At 29.8% G+C, this 19961-nt stretch overlaps 3 protein-coding genes across 28 annotated transcripts in view; all 3 read left to right on the forward strand.

Annotated features, from left to right (window-relative positions):
- The first annotated feature begins 387 nt into the window (after positions 1-387).
- LOC145306630 (uncharacterized) lies at positions 388-8546 on the forward strand. The gene is made up of 9 exons (XM_080148862.1): positions 388-514; positions 2406-2594; positions 2677-3231; positions 4290-4487; positions 4999-5487; positions 5780-5968; positions 6088-6705; positions 6809-7018; positions 7451-8546. The coding sequence occupies exons 1-9, from the start codon at positions 452-454 to the stop codon at positions 8294-8296; spliced, it is 3357 nt and encodes a 1118-aa protein (XP_080004988.1). The 5' UTR covers positions 388-451; the 3' UTR covers positions 8297-8546.
- Positions 5589-19961, forward strand: part of fne (ELAV like RNA binding protein found in neurons) — a 183032-nt gene continuing 168659 nt past the window's right edge. For all 26 annotated transcript variants that reach the window (XM_080148863.1, XM_080148881.1, XM_080148894.1 and 23 more), the window contains exon 1: positions 5589-5621. The gene's annotated coding sequence lies outside the window, so the exon portion shown is untranslated. The remainder of the gene's footprint in view (positions 5622-19961) is intronic.
- On the forward strand, positions 13497-18408 carry LOC145306629 (uncharacterized). Its single transcript, XM_080148860.1, has 5 exons — positions 13497-13531; positions 13678-13739; positions 14253-14381; positions 14702-17873; positions 18091-18408. The coding sequence occupies exons 1-5, from the start codon at positions 13511-13513 to the stop codon at positions 18271-18273; spliced, it is 3567 nt and encodes a 1188-aa protein (XP_080004986.1). The 5' UTR covers positions 13497-13510; the 3' UTR covers positions 18274-18408.

Consider the following 19961-nt stretch of genomic DNA (forward strand, 5'->3'; position numbering starts at 1 on the left):
TTATACATCTTAAGGATCATTAACAAAAATAGACAGAAATGCTACTTTTATGTGTATTACTAGCGGTTACGCCCCTAGAGGCCTCTAGTGGCACTTTTAAATGTTCTTTTTTTCAAGTAATACGTTACCTATCTATGCTGCGTTCAAGTCTCTCGATTTTTTTCTCTTGGGAGGGTGGTGGTACCCTCCCCCAAACTAGTTAAAAACTTTCCCGGGACCTATGAAAAACTACCCTGTTAAGGAGAACCTGATCGGTTCTACGGTTAGTGAGATTCTTCGGTACAAACACACAAACAAAAATCCTGTTACTTTAGTACAAGGATTATCATGTTATTGTTTGGCTACTAATGAACTTGCCTATTCTGTTTTTACACGCCAATCATGTATAGATAAGGGGTAAAGAATCAAAGATTAGTAATATTATGACTATGGAAACTCAAACAAGTAAACAATGAATTCAACAGATAATGTTCAGATAATTGTGGATACAGAAGAATGCAAACAAATAGTGCAGGTTCAGAATTCATTAATAGTTTTCTCTCGCATCGTATTATAAACAGATTTCCACGGATATAAAATGTACAATTTTACAAGATTAAAATTATTTTTTTTAGCCCCGAGTTGCCGAATCTTATGATTGTACATTTTTATTTTCGTAGAAAACTGGATATAATACGATGCTAGACATAGTTTTTTCGTATAGATGAGAACCGGTTCTAAGCCACCGGTTTCAAATGAATACTAGAAAAAAAAATTTAATTCCTTAAAGGATGTTAACTTCTGTCAAATCCAAAAGCTAGAAATTTTGGTGCTGTTCCTTTGTTTGATAAAGAATATTCGACTATAATACAGTCAATTTTTGCTTTTTGCGCACCCCTTTATGTAGTAAACTTTGTTTATGAGTCCTTTTTTTTTAAGAAGTTGAAGTTATTTTTTTCAAGTATTATTCATGTTTTATTAGATATTTATTTACAAATTTTCACAACACATATTTTCGGCGACAGTCTCCTGTATTAGAATAAAAGTTTATTGATTAACTGGGGTGATATCTGTATGGGATTATGCTCTGATGATATAATAGAACTCTACTTTTCAGGGAACATAGCTACTAGTTTTGCAGTTGTTTAAAAATATTTTCATGTGGGTTGTACATCAAACCCGCTTCCCATTCCTCCCCAACAAAGTAATTGATAACCCCCCAAACTAAATTTATGTAAACAGAAACAAATAAGGAGAAGCTATTTCAACAACACTTGTAGAATGCGAAAAAATTACATTTCCTCCTTTTTTTAATTTAAACTGTTTTTAACATATTTTTGAATGGGGGGTCAAAAATATACTAGGACACCTATAGAATCAGACTGCAGAGCCCAAATTTGAATTAAGTCCCCAATAAACTTTTTTTGGGGGATTTAAAAATTAATTTTTAGTGTTGCTGTAATCATTTTATCCGGAGCAAAAGCTCTTTTTTTACTTCGGGTAATATTGTGGCTTACAGAATATTTTTATATAATTCACTTTATATTGATACAATAAAAAAACATTACTCTGTTCATTGGAAATAATTTTTTTTTCCAAAACAATTAATTTCATTGAAAAATCTAACATTTACAATAAAACAAATAATTCTGAAATCTAACCAATAACAAGTCTTGTTTTATATAATTCTTTACAATTCAAAAAAAGAGTGTTTTCACAAAGTGACTTATTTCCAATGTAGTTAAATATTTTTTATTTAATTAAAATGAAAAGAATGAAAACCATACACATAAAATATACATACTTTTTAAAATTATTTTAAAAGATAAGTTTGAATAATCTTATTTTATAACACATTTGTATATGTGACAAAAATAAATTTGTTGTATTGCATGAACATTTGTTGTCATTTAACCCTTTACAGCCATTTTTTATGTTTTTAAAATAAGTGAGAGAACACAAACATGTTAATGTTAATTCATTGATATATTATAAAGAATTAACGTTTTAGTGAATTTTTATAGTAAAATCATAAGGCCTAATTTTACTCTATACCAGAATACAATATTTATGAAGCAAAACACTCTAAAAGCTACGAATTTTACCCAAATAAAAAAAACCTTTTGCTTTGGTCAAAATGATCACGGCAACAGTAAAAATTAATATTTAAATCCCCCCCAAAAAGTTTATTGGGGACTTAATTCAAATTTAGGCTCTGCAGTCTCATTCTACTGGTGTCATAGTATATTTTTTATATACGTTTTAAAAATAGGTTAAAAACAGTTTAATAACTACCACAGTTTACACATTCAATGTTGTGCAAATTTACCCTGGGATAAGTTGTGTCAGATAGTAATTCAAATTAGAAATTTTTTTCTTTATCGATTGGGTTTTACGCCATTTTTAAAACTGATTTATCTATTAAGGATATTTTTGATGATGCAAAATCAGACAAGCTAAAAGCAGCAGTTGGTATAAACATACACAATCCTATCAAAACCATTACAATATGTACATGGAACAAAACTGTTTATTTGTTTGATTTGCTGACAAACCCTTTTTTGATGACAAAAGGTAGAATTGGAGAACTCTTAGAAGCAGAACATGTTTTAAAGGTAGAATATTAGTAAAATAAAAAAATTTAAAGTCAGTAATTGGATTTTATTTTTTGTTTTTGTCTTCAATTTTAAATTTTAGGTTGCCAATATCTTTAAGATCAAATTCAATGAAATCTACAGAAAGTATGGAATAATTACCATGCCATTGTATGACCCTGGCTTATTTAACTACATGGATGGTTGCCCCTTGAAAAGAACTAATGGAAAATGTATCAAATTCATTGAATATGAAATTCTTTGTACAAGTTTTGGCATTGGCAAGGGAAAAACTGCCTTTCAAGTTGAACATTTGATGACAATTATGCAAGCACAGCTAGCTGATAAAAACATAACAGAAAAACTTAAAATAATGACAAAAATGGGATACAATTATATCAAGGAATTAAAACCAAAAGACCAAACAAGAAAAGAAAAGATTATGGCAAATCAGAAGCATTTTCTGATCTCAAATTTTCCAGAATGTGAAAAGGACAAAGATTTATCAGAGATAACAACTGATGAAAATTTAGAAAATCACAAGGAAAACACTAAAATTAGGTCAAGCTTGAAAGAAAACAATCAAAGAAAAACTACTGAACCTGATGATACTATCACAGTGATAGTTGAAACAGAAATTTGTAAACAAATCATTCAGGTATTTATAGATTTAAATCATAGATATGTGCAGCAATAATAAAGTTATGTGAAAGATAATTACTCCTGCCCATTTGCTGTCATGATAGTTATAATATATAATATACTTATGATGGCTGTGTATGGCTACCAGACTTTAAAAGTTTTATTTTTTATTATTTTTCACACATTTACATCTTGAAAATTATCATGAAAATTAATTGATTCACACTTTTAAATTCACAAAAAAAACATAACTGTCGAGGAACATGCTAACAGCCGTTCCCAGATCTTGTCATACAGATAAATTAAACATCTACTCCCATGAGAAAATCTAAGGCAGATTTACGAATACAAGTTTATTGTATAAAAATGGATTGCCTGAAACAAAAATAGTAAAATTAATGCATGATATTACAATAATTCATAATTCATTTTATGTTTTTTGTTTAATAAAGGCTTCAAAAAGGGCTTCAAATTAATTTTAAAATTAAGAAAAATCAAAATAAACAAACGAGGTTTTGTGATCAATATTAATTTTATATTGAACGAGGTTGTGTGAGCTACTTCCGGGTCATTAAATTTTCAAAAAATAAATCTTATTTTTAAGAAAAAACACAGTAAAACTGAATAAAATTAATTAGTTTATGTGTCAAAAAATCATAAAAGCATTATATTTCATTCATAAATAAGTTTAATAAAAAATTAATCGGTCTATCTTTAGAAATAAAAGATATAAAAAATACTCTTTTTAAAAGTAAATAAATTGCATTTTTGAAATTTTTAGCGCACAAAACACACATAAAAATTTACCTAGTTAGATTACTTGGATGTGTTTTAAGCATGGGGGACAATTCTTTCATTCAAAAACATTCTCTTATTGTCAAACACCTTCACCGTGCACAATCAAAAGAAATACAAAAAATGTACACAAAAGCGCTTAACTCAAGGGATATACCGCGCTCAAATTCCAGCACAAATGTCATCTTCCGTATAAGTTTTTGGGGATTTAATCATGTAGGACAACTCAAACATAAAAGGTAACTAAATTCCAATACAATAACAGATTTATCTATTAAGGAAATTTTTGATGATGCAAAATCAGACAAGCTTAAAGCAGCAGTTGGTATAAACTTAAACAATCCTAGTAAAATCACTACAATATGTACAATATGTACATGGAACAAAAGTATTTACTTGTTTGATTTGCAGACAAACCCTTCTTTGATGAAAGAAGGTAGAATTGGAGAACTTTTAGAAGCAGAGCAAGTCTTAAAGGTAAAGATTATTCTATACCTATATGAGCGACAACTTTTTATATTTTTTACTTTATGAAATATTTTCAACAGATTTTTTATAAAACCGCCTAATTTATTGCTTCAAGTTCCATGACAGATCTATATAGGAAATAAACATCTATAAATGAGCTCGTGTCTTCCAATGGTAGAGTGTTTAATACTCATAGTGCTCTAATAATCCTAATTTAACTCTCATTAACCTTCCTAATATAGTAAATTTAAGAAAACTCTGGGTTTTTTTTAAATTTGATTGTGGCGACACTTCCTTTGTGTGTTCAAATATTAAGACTAAAATTTTAATCATATTAACCCTTTAGTGATGGTAATGTGAAAAAAAATATAATTAAAAAAATCTTGTTAAAATCATTATAGTTATATTGAGCGAACTCTAGTTAATGATATAGGGGGGTTGGAAGTTAAAATGTAAGACCATTAGTAATCAAATTGTTTTTTTTTCTTCATATGTTAATTTCAAATTTTAAAATGTTTAGGTTGCCAATCACTTTCAAAACAAATTCAGTAAAATCTACAAGCAGTATGGAATAAAAACAATGCCATTATATGACACTAGCTTAGTTAATAAAATGAATGGGACTTTGAATAGTAAGGGAAAACCTATGAGATTCGTGGATTATAATACTCTTTGCAAGATTTTTAGCATCCATACACCAATGTTTCCAAGGGAAAAACAATTCTTTTCTCCAACTGTTCAACCATTACAAGAAGTACAAGTAAGAAAATATGCTTTTCATGTTGAACATTTGATGACCATTATGCAAGAACAGATAGCAGATAAAAATGAAGATGAAATACAAGAAGTTATCATGATGATTGGGAAACAATATATTAATCAAATCAAATCAATGGTAAAAACTGAAAAGAAGAACACTGTATCAAAACCTAAAGGAAACAATACTGTAGTAACTGATGATAGTATCACAGTGATAGTTGAAACAGAAATTTGTAAACAAATCATTCAGGTATTTATAGTTTTTAAATCTTAGGTTTGGAAATTAGCAGTAAAGATAATGTAAAAGAAAGTAACTTCAGATGGATTGCTGTTGACCTTAATTAATTAATTAAGCTAATATTGCTTGATTCACTTCTACAAGAGGCAAAATGAATTGAAAATGATTGCTAAAATCGAAATATATCTTCATGTCTTAGAATAGTGTATTTTTTTAAAATAGGTTGAAAAACATACTAACTTTAAAATATTAATTAATTCACACAGTTAAAAATAATGAAAAAAAAATAGATTTATCTATTAAGGAAATTTTTGATAGTGCAAAATCAGACAAGCTAAAAGCAGCAGTTGGTTTAAACTTACATGATCCTATTAAAATCATTACTTTATGTACATGGAACAAAAGTATTTACTTGTTTGATTTGCTGACAAACCCTTCTTTGATGACAGAAGGTAGAATTGGAGAACTCTTAAAAGCAGAGCAAGTCTTAAAGGTAAAGATTATTAATTATATGGAGAAAAAAAATTAAAATGTAAGACCATTACTAATTTATTTGAGTTTTTGTTATTTTTAAAAAATTTACATGTTAATAACAAATTTTAATATGTTTAGGTTGCCAATCACTTTATAATCAAATTCAGTAAAATCTACAAGCATTATGGAATAAAAACATTGCCATTGTATGACACTAGCATGGTTAATTCAATTGAAGGTCCTTTGAATAATAAAGGAAAACCAATGAGATTAGTGGATTGTAACACTCTTTGCACGATTTTTGGCATCAAAACTCCAAAGTTTCCTAAGGAAAAACATTTCCAACCTCCAACTATTCGTCCATTACAAGAAGAACAAGTAAGAAAACTTGCGTTTCAAGTTGAACATTTGATGACAATCATGCAAGAACAGATAGCAGATAAAAATATAGAAGAAAAACTTGAAATAATGACAACAATTGGAGAACAGTATATCATTAAAATAAAACCAATAGTCAACACAAGAAAAGAAATATTAAAAATGATAATGACAAATCAGAAGAATTTTCTTATTTCAAATTTTCCAAAATTGAAACAAAACAAAAATTTATCAGAAATGGATGAATATTTTGAAAACCAAAAGGAAAACACTGATATTAAATCAAACTCTAAAGAGAACAATCAAAAGAAAAATACTGAAACTGATCATACTGTCAGAGTGATAGTTGAAACCGAAATTTGTAGACAAATTATTCAGGTATTTATAATTATAAAATCTTTGGGTTTAAACTTATTTACCTGGAAAGAAGTTAGATTTATGTTTTTTTATCTAATCTAATTAATTCAATGAATACTTTTAGAAAATATTTGATGATGGTGATAATGATGTATCAAAGGCAGTTGTTGGTCTTGATTCTGAAGGAGTAAGTCTTGGTCGTAAGGGCAAACTAACACTTATTCAGATAAGCACTTGGAAGAATGACACATTCCTCTTTGATGTTCTAAATAACCCAGGTTTACTATCAGAGGGACAACTTGGATATCTTCTACAATCGGATAGAATTCTTAAGGTATAAACAACTTAATAGCCATTGAAATAATAAAGGGATAGTTTCATGAAGTGCATTTCAGAAATTTGATTTCAAGCATAAGTTACAAGTATACCATCAAACATTTATGATTTTGTATTACAATAAATAACAAACAATTAGACATCACTAAAATAGTCGTCATGCTGTTTTTGTGAAAACAAGCCAGATATATAAATTGCATATATCATAAGAATATGATTTTCAAGTCTTGATAATTTTTAAACTATATGGTAGAAAATTGAAATTCTTCAATGATATGCCCTATAAATGTACTATAAACCATTGAACAGGAAAAAATGTGCAGTTCACTAAATTCAAGTTTAAATACATTTTGTGCAACTACCCCTTTTCCTTTTTAGTAGGTAATTAACTGTATCAAATTATTTTCTTATTAAATCAATTTTTTATAAGGTTATCCATGCCCCAGACAATGATGTTTTGGCATTATACTTTCAGCATGGAATAACTCTGAATAATATTCATGATACCCAAGCTGCTCATTCACTTAACAAGTCAAAAACTAAACAAATTTCCTATATCAAACTAAGCAGTTTTTATGGCTTCAGTGTAAGTAAGATTTCTAAAGGAAAAAATAACATTTACAAAAAACGTCCAAAATTTTGGGAAGAGAGACCTTTAACAGAAAAAATGATTGCACTTGCTGCTGAGGATGTAAAATTCTCCTTGGTGATTCTTGAAAAACAAGCTAAACAAATGACAAGAGAAGATCTTATGCTGTTTCAAAAAGCATGCCAAAAGGAGGTCCAGTTTGTAATCAGAAAACAATTTGACATTGATAAAAAGAAGAAACTTCTTAAACTTCCTGAAATTATTAAAATTCAAAGAAATCAGTTAGAAGAACTAGATTACAGTAAAGGAATTCTAAGGGAAAAAGAATCTACAATAAAAGAATTGACAGCTAAAATCAAGAAGCAAACCAAGAACAAACAAAACTTGAAGAAAGGGCGCAAATGGAAAATAAACTGGAAAGCAAAATATCATCATAGAATAATGAAACAAAACATACAGTTGCAGGAAAGTGGAGAAGATATTAGAAACTATGGAGAAATAGAAGAGATCACTAAAATTGATATTGAGATGTGTATATCAAAATTGAAGGAAGAGCACAATCACAATATGATGAAAGTTAATTATGCTATTGAATTTCTAACAAAACAAATCAATGAACTTCAAAATCAATTAGATGGGATTACTGAAGAAGAAAACAAATTGAATTTGACCTGTGCAGATTTGTAGAACCTTGCACTGTTTGAATTTAACCATTCTCAGTATAAAATAATTAATTTTTACTTGTATCATGAATTTTGTTTCATGAAAAATAGTATACTAGTGCATGATTATTCATAAAACAGATATTTACTAAATTTTTTATTTAGAGTATAAACAACATCTGATTTTTTAAATTATTTTCCTAACTTAACATTGATAATAATACTTCTTTTAGTGTTTTATATGTTTGAATTTGTAAAATATAGAAATATTTAATTATTTTGTACTTAAGGATTAGAGATATTAATTGCTTATTGTTATTTGTCCTCTACAAATTTTTTTTCCTTAATTAGGTTAGCAGCAAATACAACCTTTATTATTTTTCTATTGTCTAGAGTATATTAAAAAGTGTGGACTAGATTCTGAAATTTATTTTTGCTCTTTCCACCTACCACTTCCAATGAGTCCCTGTAACGTAAGGGCACAGCTGATTGTATAATTATAAGCAGTAAACGTTTTTTTGTTTGAAGCTTTAGATCTTAGAACTTTCTTGTCCAAATGGGTTTTATGATACAAAATTTTAAAAAATCAACATGTTCTAAATCGGGCGTTGCTACAAAAGACCTACTCTACAAAAGACCTACCCCTACATAAGACCTACTCTACAAAATACCTACCCCTACATAAGACCTACTCTACAAAAGACCTACGAATATATATTGTTATATAAACATCAAATTTATTAATAAAGTAATACATAATCAATACATGGCCGCAGCGCTCGGCCCCCTGGCCTGCCTAGCCGCGGGCGCTCGGCCCCCTTGCCTATAACCTAACCTAACCTTACCTAAATATTGTAAACAAAAATATTAAAATTTGAAAAAAATCTACCAACCACTTTTTGTAAATCAACGAAATTCTAAAATATAATTAAGTTAATGTACGATAAACATTCATACATTATTACATATAAGTTAGGTTAGGTTATAGGCAAGGGGGCCGAGCTCTGCGACCATGACCTTCTAGCATTACGATTTTTTGTAGAGTAGGTCTTTTGTAGACATTGGTCTTTTGTAGAACCGACGAGTAGGTCTTTTGTAGGGGTAGGTCTTTTGTAGAGTAGGTCTTTTGTAGCAACGCTCTAAATCGTACATTGCTGTTTTTTTAGGAATCCGAATCATCATCTAAAGTTTGAAATCAATAGAACTATCCAAACATGCATAAAATAAAAAAAAAGAGCTAGCAGTAATAACCGCACAGACCCTAATTATAGAACAGCTTTGCTTTTTAAAAAGGAAATTGATATATTTGTGGTACATGATGAAGTTTGGCAGAAATATTATCGTGTTTCCACTTCATTTCTCTCACTACATATGAATCATGATTATACCAAGTTATATCTTTGTCGACGATGGATATAAAAAATTCCTGGAGATATTGACAGGAAAAATTGTTAATATAAACCTCTTTAATTGGTTAGTTCATTCATGTGGAGAGTATGGGTTAAGGGGGGTGGATGTAGAATATCGTTATTTTAGCCACCTGGGATTATAACTTTATTAAAGTACTAGAGGCTACGCCCCTAGTATCTAATGACTATATTCAACGGGAAGAGAAATATAGATTAAAACTATTACACGACTTTTAATAAAATAGCCAAAAAACATCAGAGAAACTAAAATAGAAAAACAATCAGTTCCATATTCATTGAGATCTTAAGCTTCAGACCAAAAATCTTTATTAATTTATAGAATAGGACATGAAAATCTGGTACAACATCTAAGTAATAGCAAATAACAAAACAGACAGGAATTTAGGGAATAAGACAATGGCTGATAAATTGATATACATTCCCAATGACGATAGAAAAAAATACCTTCTATAGATTATAATTACCTCCAATTATACTAATGTCATTAAATTCCAATAATAAAAATATTTTCCTTAAAATAAGTCATTTTTGCATTAAATATGATTGATTGTTGAATTTTATATAAGCTAATTATCATTGCAAATTATTTGATTCATGTATTGCATTTTCCTTAACCCTTAATATTGGGGGCCTTTTAATTACTTAACTAACCTTTAAGAGTAGTAGCCATTGGAGTAAAACGATAGAGGGGGAAGGGGTTATATAACTGTATGTCCCCACCCAGTGCACTTTAAATATTAGCCAATAGCATCTTAAATGTTAATACAGCCAAGATGCTACAAAACCGAGCGGAAAGCAATTTACTAGCAGACGAAAAGGTCCCCAAGACCGGTGGTCAGGTAGTTGACTTGGTTATCAAAATATACTTATTACATTTATTGAGTAGCCAATCATTATGTATATTCTCTTTTATGTAAATAACTTTGTTTAAAAATAAGGATGACAACTTCCATAAAAGCAAAGCTCTGAAACGATATGACAACCGAACATTAACTCTTGTAAAGTGTCAGAACTGAATATACAAAATATTAATATAAAAGTTTTGACAAAATTATACGTAAAAACTTCTTTAATACAGAATTCTGTTTAAGGACATACTGACATTATAAGGACTTAATTATAGAGATGCTTCGCTCAAAATATTGTACCTTATAGTAATAGGAATCAGTATTCCAAAAATCAGATCAATTAGATAATTTTATCACATAAAAAATTGTTGTTAAAAAAGTAAAAAAAATCAACATGTTTCACAGTGCCTTCGAAGGTGCTTTGACTTTAGTGTCAGAACCTAAATTGGGACATAGTGCATTTCATTACCCTAGGTTAGGTAACTTTATTTCACTTTTCAATAAAATCTAAAATGCAGCGGTTTTTGAGAAAATTAAATTCGAAAATTTCAAGTTAAGTTTTCACCCACTAGGAGTTACCGCATAATTATGACAAGAAAAGCAAAGAATATTTATTTAAAATTTTGAACAACTTTGCTTTTAGTTCTTCATAAAACCACTCCTGAAGTGAGTTAATTAATGGCCATTTTTATCAATTGCTTTGCTAAGGTCACGGAAATTCAGCCTTAAATAAATCATATATAGAGAGGTTTTATGACTAACTTTATAAAAGCTTTTCTTGTCATGATTATGCGCTAACCTCTAAAATGTATGGTTCTTCTTTTAAATGTAGCTTCTCTTGGGTCCTGCAATATTTTATAACTATTTTGAGGGAGATACCCAAGAATATTCGCTCCTAAAAAAGAAATAACACAAAAAATTAAAAGAGACCGCCACTGTTTGAATCACTGGGCTTCCCTACGAACAAGGGTGCCAAAACTTTTTACTTTTCAAAAACTATAATTGAAAGTCATAGTTTTCTGTAAGTCTGCTATTAATTTACATGAAACTGTCAAAAATTATTTTAACTTTCCTGTTCAATAAATTTTGCTAATTTATATGAAAACATTGCAATTTATTTCAATGTAGCCACCTTGTTTTGAAATTTCATTTTGCATCTTATTAATAATTATGTCTGTAGAGCAGGTTTATAGAGCTTATCTTCTCTCACCTATACTACACTGTGTGTTAATCGCCTTAGACTTACACCCTCCCAAGATAAATTGCCCCACTAAAAAAATAATCCTCGCCCCCCAAAAATTTTTGTTAAATTAAATTTCCCGACCTAAAGTGCTACTAGAGGCGTAGCCGCTTGTAAACCTCTACAATGGAAAAACCCTATAGGTTCAGTGGTTAGTAGATCTTAAGCTACAGACAAAATATCATACTTTTTTATATAATAGGATAATCAAAATTTAATTTTGATTATCCTCTTTTTACTAAAAAGATTTAGACTAATTGTATTATACTTGTAAATTGGACATAAGTACGAATGAAAAGTTTGCAAATATTAAGACTTGATTTAACCATAGGAAACTATGAATTACTAAAAATAATTTAAAGGTACATAAAAATTTTTCATTCTAATGAATTCAAGGCAACTGAAACTATCAAAATATGAATATTAACAATCTTTTGTTAATGTACCCCTCAGTCTTTACTATTATATTTGAGTAAAGGCAGCTGTAAGGTTCCAACAGCTTGAGAAAGCTAAGTTTAATGACGTTTCATCTGCTTGTTACAGGTCAATGTAATTTAGGGCAAGCAATTAACATTTTTTTCTAATTTCATTTTTTTGTGTAATAAAGCAAACACTAACCACTTTTTCTAGTAGCATATATCTAAACTCGAGATATTTACCAGGGATATAGGATATGACTATAAAAGATTTACAATTCTCCCACTTTATTGAAAACAAATTACTACTTAGATTGAAATTATTTAATGAAAAATGTCTAGAAGGTGGCTTTGTCTGTCTAATCAATCCTTTTTCAAACTTTCTGTGTTGGATTTTTAGGCTAACCAATGCCAGAAGCAAGGTACTTTTTTATTTTCCCAACCTTTATTATGATAGAAAAAAATATATCAGTGTTTCACTTTGATTCTTAAATCCAAATATGCCCTTACTATGTCAAAAAGAATGACACATGATCATACAATTAAAAAGTAATTATTTTAAATGTCATTGCAGAATTAAGTATTAATGTTTTAAAATTACAATAGTCACATATGTATTGGGCATTAAACCACAAAATTCATTAAAGAACTCTTTCTTCTATAAAAACAAAGTAAACTATTTTTAAAAAATAACAATTATTTGTCTTTGTTTTAGACTTGCTTTGAATATCATGTACAACTAATATCAATACATGTTTAAACAATATCCTATCCTCTCTTCCCACACTTCTTCTTTTTTTATCTAGAAAACTCTATTGGATGTTTCAATTATCCTGATACTTAGTAGAATTATAATCTTTTGAGTTATTATTGTTTGGCAGAAAAAGAGACATGTTACTTTACTTAATGTATTATATTTTTTTGCTGATAAATTCCAACATAATTGCAAATAATAAGAAGGTTCACAAATTTAAAACAATTTTAAACTTTGCATTTAATGTCAATTTTATGACTTTAGTATTGTTAAAACTTCAAATGTGTCTGTAATTAAAAATTTTTCTTTTATTATTATAGCCTAAAAATATAAGATGCCTATTATATATTTGATGTTATAGCCACATTTTAAATTTCCATGTATTTTATATTTTTGCATTTTTTATCATTAAACAGAGGGAATTTTAACTTTTGCCTTTATTCATAACTCAATAGGTTTTATATATGAATGTAATTATTTAAGTAAGCAAAACAACACAGATAATAAAATAAAAGATATTATGTTTTTTTCAGAATAAATGTTTATCAAGTATGACAAACATTGAAATTTTGGTAAATATGTTAAGAAAAAAAATTATGACAAAATAACATTAAGAACATAAAATATTGTTTTTTAACTTCTTTCCATTAATTAAAGATTGTATCTTGAAAATTTAGACAGTTAGATTTGTAATTGAAAATATTATAAACTGTTTCAGAAGGTTGTTGTTTTCCTAATTGTGATTTCTTATGCATATTCTGAGCAGATTCAATACATAAGGTAATACTATTTATAAAAATAAGACATGTTTATCAATGAATAACAAAATTATAATAAGCTTTTACAAATGGACATGATATACAAATCTAGATGATCCATCTGACCCCATTTTTTACTTTAAAAGGGATTTTTGCAAAACCTTTGTTTACTTTTTGTTGTATATGAGATAGGGGCAACATTTTTATTGACAAATTTTTAAAACAATATAACTAACTTTATTCTAATAAATTCAACTGTTCATAACTACCTAACTCTTATATGTTTTTACATTTTTACACGAATTAATTTACCAAGAAAAACTTTATCCTAAGATATGCAACAATTTATAGCTGACTCATAATGCAAATAAAATGAAAAATTAGGTCCTTATGTACCAAGATATGTAAAATGTTTCAACCAATGAGCTGTCTTGAATGTACCTTTAGTATTCTCCTATTGGCTAATTTAAACAGTATGACTCTAGGTTATCTCTATTCTATTACTCAATTTATCTGATTGCCCACTTCTTTTTAGAACTAAAAACATCAGTGTAACCAATTTTGAGGCCAGAAGAACTAAAACAGAATTTGCTCGAAGTATTCTTCATTGTGGTTATAAATGTCACTACTGGCAACAATCAAATGCCAGTTGTAACTCCATCAGGTACAGACAACAATGTCTTAGTTTAATCTTCATTAAATAACAGAACATTAAATCATGGTTTTGTCAAATTCTGTTTGTCATATGATTCATTCTTGAATGATTAATAGTTCCATACAATCAATATGATTATACAGCACTCACATTGGACTTTATGAAAATGTGAAAAGCAAAGCTATTCTATGATTAATGTTTCAGCCAAATTAAAGTCAACACATTTTTGCTTTTTCTTGTATGATTAGAGTTTTAACTGGATATACAATAATAATAATAATACTGTTTTACAGCATAAATACCCAAATTACCTTATTTATGTTTCTCAGTTTTAACAAATCACTGCAACAATGTGAGATGGCTGTTCTTGACTTTCTAGAGGATCCAATAGAAACTGAAACACCTAAGGATATCTTAGTGGATCTAAGTGTTATAGAAGAGATTCCCATGCATTGCAGAGGTGGTGAGCATTGCTGCTACAAGGGTCATGCCAACCAATGTGGGGAGGGTGAAGGAGATTGCAATACTGATAATGACTGTGAAGGAGCTCTTGTTTGTGGTCACAATAATTGTTTGGAAACAAGAATTGCTGGAGGTTTGTATGATGATCAGGATGATTGCTGTGAAAGAGCATGTACTCCAGAACATCCTTGTAAACATGGCGAGGGAACTTGTTCTACTGATGATGATTGTCTGGGTCAAGCTGTTGTATGTGGTTTTGATAATTGCATGAATGAACAAACTTTTCCAAGGGCAAATTTTCCCAACAATTACTTTGCTGAACACTTTAATTCTACTAATAAATGTTGTGTTCAACTTTGCGGACCCACATTCAAATGTGATATCAATGAGTTTGGTTGCTCATCAGATGATGAATGTCAAAATGGACTCTTTTGTGATAAAATTGATAACATTTGTAAAGATATTGATGAATGTAACATTACCAATGGTAAAAGTAATAAGATTTATGAATGTGGTCTAAATGCCTATTGTACCAACACAGACAAAAGTTTCACTTGTAGTTGTAATGTTGGATATACAAATTTCATAAAATATGAAGGTTGCTCAGATATAAATGAGTGTTCTACTACATCATGTGGTTCCAGAACAATCTGCATCAACACAATTGGAAGCTACCTGTGTGTTTGTAAAGAAGGCTACACTGGTTCATATTCAAGCTGTTACGATATTGATGAATGCAAACTTGATAAGCATACTTGTAATGCATACCCTACTTTAGATACTGAGACCTCATTTATAAATGGTGAAAAGAAATATTTCTCTTCTGATCCATTTTCTTTAGATGATGGGAAGTACCATTCAATTCGGTTTGATCTGCAAAGCTATGATACATCAGTAATTGGAATAGGAAATAGTGATGAGGAAGTTTTGTTTTATATAAATCCTAGTAGTGTTGATGTAAAATATAGAGAGGGTGAGGCTATATCAACCTTGAATTCAATAACTGACATACCCTCTGAGGGAAGGATTGGTAAGGATTTTGTTCCCTATCAAATTGGATTTAAGCTGCTAAATGGTATGATAAACATTGATTTTGGTGCTCTTGGTTCAAATATTGGGGCAAGCATAACATATTCAAAGTTCCCCACTAACTTCACCGGTTACAGTTTTCAATCTCTAGAAGATTTTGCTTTTTGGAGGAACGTTCGCAAGAATGGACCAGATACCTTAGAATATTGTATCAATACTATTGGTTCTTTTCTGTGTACAGACATTGATAACTTTGGTATTGGATTTGGAGGTACTACAGATAGTTCATATGAGACTTCAACAGATGTAAGTGTTATATCAAGTGCAATGTTCTCTTGTGGTGCTCATCTTATTCCAAAGTTAGAGTACAGTGTTATGGGTCATGGAATGGCAACATTAAATAATCATCTTCTAGTTTGTGGAGGCTTTGAAGATGGAGTAATTAGTATATATTATGCTTCTAGGAATTGCTATAAATTTAATCTAAATAATCCATCAGAAGGTTGGACAGGATCAACTGCATTACCTTATGTAATTGGACATCACAGCATGGTGTCCTATGGATCATCTATATATGTTTTTGGTGGTACTGATACTGATATTAGTCGAAATGATCTTCTTCAATTTTCTCAAATTGGTGGGGGTTGGGTCTATCGAGCTAAAATGTTTTACAATGCACATGGAGTAGGTGGAATAGCCGATGAGGATGGTGGAAGGCTTTGGACATTTGGAGGATACACAAATGGTTATGGACTAAGATCCACAGTCACCTACTACACTGTTGGAACTAATACATGGACCTATCATGGAGAATTGACGTATGCAACAGAATACAATGCTTGTGTGATTGTTTGGACTATGAACAATACTAAAAAGATTGTATGTTTATTGACAGGATATAGTACTATTTACTCAATGTCAATTACAAGCAATATCTGGTATTCTGAGGGATCCTTGTACGCTAGCGGATATTATAGTTTCACAGCAGCAAAGGTGATTGCATTTAATCATCACCAAGCAGCAATACTTTCTGGATATACTACAAAATTTGGTATAAGCCTCTCAAACTTTTTCACCTTTGATTACACATTATCTAGTTATAAAGTTCTCTCTAACTATAAATATTTACAAAATTTTGGATATCATACAGCATGGACAACAATCAGAAGTGATAAAAATTATAAGGCAACTGCAAATTGTCTAGCATCACAGACTTATGCTGCGATTGGATGGGGTGGACAATTTAATACACAATGGAGTGTTGTACTGAGACAAAGAAATAGATATTCTTCAGGAAACTTTGAAACTTGTCATACAAGGATTATTCCAGATTTGAATCCTGGCAAGAAGAGTCCTGGAATAATAGTAGTAAACTATCTCATAATTGTATGTGGGGGAGCTGAATATCTAATGGATGCAACTGAAGAATGTTATTTTCTTGATACAAATGATGTCAATATTACTAAGTTTGAAGAAATTGAAATAAATGGATGGAAAACTATGGAAAGCATGCCTACAGCAAGAATGTCCTTTTCTCTGGAAGCATACGCAGATGTTGTCTTTGCAATTGGTGGTGAAACATCAACAGATAGTGCAATAACTAGTGTTGACAGATGGACGCAGAACACAGGCTGGACTACAAGTACTGATCTGTCTGAACCCTTAGCAGACACATGTTCCACATCTTATGAAGGGAAAGGAAAAATATTTGTAGGAGGTGGTAGGGGACAAATTTTTGTTAATAAAAAGCTATTTGTGTTGGATGTCAAGTCAGAAACATGGAGTGAACACTCTTCAATTGGGATTTCAGAAGGCTCCTGTGGTATGAGTATTGTACAGCATAGAGTTGATGGTCACATGCTATTATACGTAGTTGGTGGGGATAATTCATTTTACTATGACTTAACTGCGGAGGAAAATTCAGGGTCATCATTTTGGAGATCAGTTATTGCAGAGTATTCTTCATCATATACCAGACTTGTGTCATTGTCTATGTCAGAAATGTTAGAGGTAGGTTATTGCTATGTATAGATTACAAATAATTTTTTAGTAACAAAGCTTTTTTTATCTAGAACATTATTTTATTGTAAAGCTTTATTATTGGCATTCAACAGATAAAAATAAACTGTAACATTATTTGAGCTAAATTAAGATAATGTAAACTTGTAATTGTTACTTTCTTTATTAGCAAATGTATCTTCTGTATTTTGACTCGTAATATTTACAGTTAGGTGGGGAAACTTCAACTTATGGAACATCCTACCGTAACGTTGCAGTCTACAGACCTGAATACAATAATCATTACTTAATACCTGGACTCTACTTGACAACTTCTATGATGTATTCAGATTGGACAAGACTGCCAGAGGATGCTAAAATTTTGTCTACCTGTGTTCAAAAGTATATATGAGCTAGACAATTTGATTTCAAAATCGGTTTTCTCTGTAGACTAGGATAATTAAATTAATTAGGTCTAACAAAAAAAAAACATTTTTTTTCAATTGGTAAAAGTTTATTAAAGTTGTTCAATAATATTCACTAATGTAGAACATACTTCAACTAAAGACTGCATGCAAAAAGACGTTTCAGCTTTTAAATCAGCTGGATATGATAAATGTAATTATATGCAATCCTATCTATCTTGATTAATTGTGTTTAGTTATTTGTGCACCACTAAAAAATATGGAAACTTGCAAATTTAGACTAGCTTTATCATTCAGCAAAGCTTACTCTACAATTCTTATTGTCCATCACCAAGAGACTATGTAGAACACACCGTACTACAGATTAACATTAACTTAAAGATATTATATTCAAATATCTATTTACATAAATATTTGTTTGGCATAACTGACAGACAGACGGACCAAATAATTTAATAAATCATATGCTGGAAGCTCATTGGAATAGGGATACCTGATAAAAATTTCAGACGTCTATCTTGCAAAGCAGCTGAGATAAATATATTTCCCCTGTGACGGACGGACAGACAGACAAGCAAAGTAAATTATAGAGTAGTTTTGCTATTAATAAGCAGTAAAAGTTTCAGCTATAATATTACAATTTAGTGTATATTTATTTTAATTTTAAGAAAAACTTTTCAGCTTAGAAAGCCATAATCATGGTTTTAACATGAGAAGTTTATGGTGGAAATTAAAAACCATATTAACAAGCGAAACTTTTAAATTATTATTTTAGCATATTCTGTATGTAATGGAAATACAGGCGTTCATGGGGGGGGGGGTACATCCCTCTGCACCCCCTTGATAAGGGTCTACACAACCTAATACAGTCAAGAGGTGTCAAAGTAAAAAAATCACACCACTATTAGAGGTAATTTATCAATTCAAAAATGCTTGTTTGAGATTTTTGTGGATGGGTAACCATGAAAGGGTTGGTATCCTGCCCTCTGATACTAAAAATACACAACTCTTGTTGTCTATTAATCTTATAAATATTGATGTTAAAGCTTTTAAAACTGCCTCATGATATGATACTTTAAGCTGTTCTTACATGAGGGAATTAAACACACTATAAAGATAAGTTTATATTTCCTTAATAGGTAAAAGATAAACATGGTATCTTAATGACTTTTCTTATGGGAATTTAGAAGTATACTAAACAAGAATTACAATATCCATAAGTATCAGTGTCTTAACTTATCTACCAATAATTATAATTTACTTACAGGGTAATTTTGTATGTCTTAAATTGGGGTACTTTAATCAGTCATCCATTGATTTCTTACAGAAGATTTTTGGGATTATTAAGTGTTTTTTTTTCTACTGATAACAAGGATGACAACACCTATAATGTAAAATAAGCGAATAACAAATAAATCATGGATGGACAAAGGAACAAAGTGAGTTATAGAGCAGATATTTTGTGATTATAAAAAGGGAAATCAAATTTAAATAGAATTTGATAAAAACTAATTTAGTTTATAGCGTTACGGACGGACCGACTGACAACCTGAATAATAGGGTAGCTTTGCTACGACAAAAAAAAACAGATAAAAAGATTTAAACTTATCCTTTCTCACCAAAAAGACTTTTTCTAGTTATAAGAGCTGGTAAAGAAATCGATATTCAATATATG

The sequence above is a fragment of the Acartia tonsa genome, chromosome 14, assembly GCF_053477335.1.
Source record: "Acartia tonsa isolate MP-2025a chromosome 14, ASM5347733v1, whole genome shotgun sequence".
Lineage (NCBI taxonomy): Eukaryota > Metazoa > Arthropoda > Copepoda > Calanoida > Acartiidae > Acartia > Acartia tonsa.